General features: G+C 34.2%; 1 protein-coding gene across 1 annotated transcript; it reads right to left on the minus strand.

The window, feature by feature from the left end:
- Positions 1-416: 416 nt before the first annotated feature.
- On the minus strand, positions 417-1,500 carry HELRODRAFT_79481 (hypothetical protein; the record flags this gene model as incomplete). The annotated part of the gene is made up of 3 exons (XM_009019536.1): positions 417-495; positions 955-1,088; positions 1,378-1,500. 3 exons carry the CDS (start codon positions 1,498-1,500, stop codon positions 417-419), a joined length of 336 nt encoding a protein of 111 aa, XP_009017784.1.
- Positions 1,501-2,555: the final 1,055 nt, after the last annotated feature.

Below are 2,555 nucleotides of genomic sequence, written 5' to 3' on the forward strand. Positions count from 1 at the left end.
TTGCGTTGGTCGATTTTAAAAAAAAACTTGAAAAAAATTATTCACATTTTGTATTACATCAATTATAACAACGTGTAACAAAAAATCAAAATATTTCCAAAATTATTTTAACACATAAAACTGAAGAAAATAAACAACACACCCAACCCACCAACAAACTCAGGCCTGCATGGGGGCCCAACGTACCCCTCCGAACACCTAAAGAAAGAAGGTGGTGGTAAAAATGAATTAAATAAAATTTGTTCTCAACATCGTTGTCATCATCACTTTTAAAGTCATTCTAATCATCGTTACAAACATCATCACCACGATCGTCATATCACCAACTATTACTATTGCCAGCCACATCAATCTCAACTTCACTCTCAGTCACATCATCCTCATCATCATCCTCATCATCATCCTCCTCATCCTCCTCACCTTTCACATCGATCCCCCTCATGCCCTTCTGGACACAGACACACAACGTCTCTTTCCCTCTGGTAACATGTTATTCTGCAGACAAGGTCATGGTTGTTTGCATCGATTGGAAAGAAATGTACATTTCAGAAAAGTTGGTTGAAATTTATAAATTCGAACGATTGTGTCTGCAAATTAGAAAACTTGAGATTCACGATGATGAGGAATTGTTATTAATCATTTTGAAGAGAAAAATCGGCTAAAAATGTTTCTTCTAACATACGATTGAATTCTGGTAATGACATCATTTTTTAAAGACACAAATCAAAGTTTGCGACGTACAATTAAACAGTTTCTAGCTTACTAAATATTCTAAATTTTACGCCGCAGTTCTAAATTTATCATGAAGACTTTCAAAAAATATTTCTAAGCCCTCAATTTTCATAAGAACAAATAAGAAAATAAGAATATTAATCAATTCTGACTTTTATTAATAATATAGTTTAGTTCAAGAAGGATTATAAAAATTTTGATGAAATATTTATAAAAGCAAACATGTTATTTTGCAGAGGGTCGAGATTGAGGCAGGGACATTGTAGGCAGCCGTAGGGCTCACCCGACGTGGCATCTCCGTAGTACCCCGGTGAACAAATCTCACAGTTGCTTCCTTCCGTGTTGTGCTGGCAGTTCTGCGGTTGTCATCGTAGACGGTTTTTATGAGTACTTAAGAACTACTGATATTTTGGAGTTAAGCAAAAAATAATTATATACTTTTATATAAAAAGAAAAACAAATTGAGAGAACACTTTATAATTTCATTACAAACACACTTACATATTTCGACAAAAACGTCAGCCGTTGAAAATTAAACAAGATACAAAGCTGCTTTCACAAAATCATTAGTTAATAATATCACAAATAAAAAATATTTATAATTATTATTAAAAAGGAATTAAAACTGAAAGCTGCCGAACCAACCAAGCATACTCCATCAACTGGATCGCATTGATCCGAATGTCCATTGCAGGAACATGCGACGCACTCTCTGCGGCCCGCCAGGGTCATCCAACTACCATCATCCGGACCATCTGACGGCCTCATTATGTAGCCGGCTGCACACGTCTGGCATTTGAATAAATTGTGATAATGTGAACAGAAAAAATAATTTAGATGAAAAATGAGGCATTTGATCAACTGAAACAGGCATTCAATGAAATAACCTCACAAGAGAGTCCAGCATACCCAGGGGGACATAGACATTCCTCTACTGAAGTCATCCGCTCATCACTCACTCCCATCTCCATCATTCCTACATCCAGTGAAACATCCTCCAAGCTGGTTCAGATTTTTTTAGGTAATAAAAATCTCATGAAAAATATATTACCAAACAGGACGATTAAAAAATAATTATATTCATTGATAAAAAATTAATACAAAAAGCTGCTGAACCCAAAAAAAATATTACTAAAAATTAACCTTGAGTAATAAATTATAATAAATTATGAGTAAATTATAAAGAATGTTTAGTCAAATATGTATATTAATATTAATCAGAACGAAACAAGCTATATGAAGTCAACTCATAAGAGGCGCTATACAAATTCTGCAATACAATACAATACAATACAATACAATAAGTTACCCAGCGTAGAGAATGTAATAGGAGAACTGAGCTTTAATGATGATTTGTGTGATTTTGTTGAGGATGTTGAGCATCTCTTCCCTGTTAACCACCCCGTGGTCTGAAGTTCGCCGCCAGTGGGTCTGCGAAGTTGTTCATTGTAATGTGTGTTGTTGATGTTGAATGTTCTGGCAGCGAAGATTTGGATAATTTAACTGAGTAATTTTACGTCCACTTGTTCAAAAGGTCGTTTGGGTAGGCGTTATTTTATTCAATAAATATGCTTTTATATCTTAAAGTTCAATAACAAAATCAATAATTTATTTATTCAATAAGTTATTTCAACTTCTTGACAGTAAAACAATAAAATTTCATAAATAGCGCTAAAAAGAGATTAATATTATGTGAAGATTTAGTTTTTAACACCACCTCCTTTATAGGCACGTCAAAATGAACAGCTTGCATGGAAGTCAATTGTTCCAACTGGTGGTTTGGTTCGTACGCGATGCCTCCATATTCTCCCTGTTTGATACAT

Source organism: Helobdella robusta (assembly GCF_000326865.2).
Source record: "Helobdella robusta unplaced genomic scaffold HELROscaffold_25, whole genome shotgun sequence".
NCBI lineage: Eukaryota > Metazoa > Annelida > Clitellata > Rhynchobdellida > Glossiphoniidae > Helobdella > Helobdella robusta.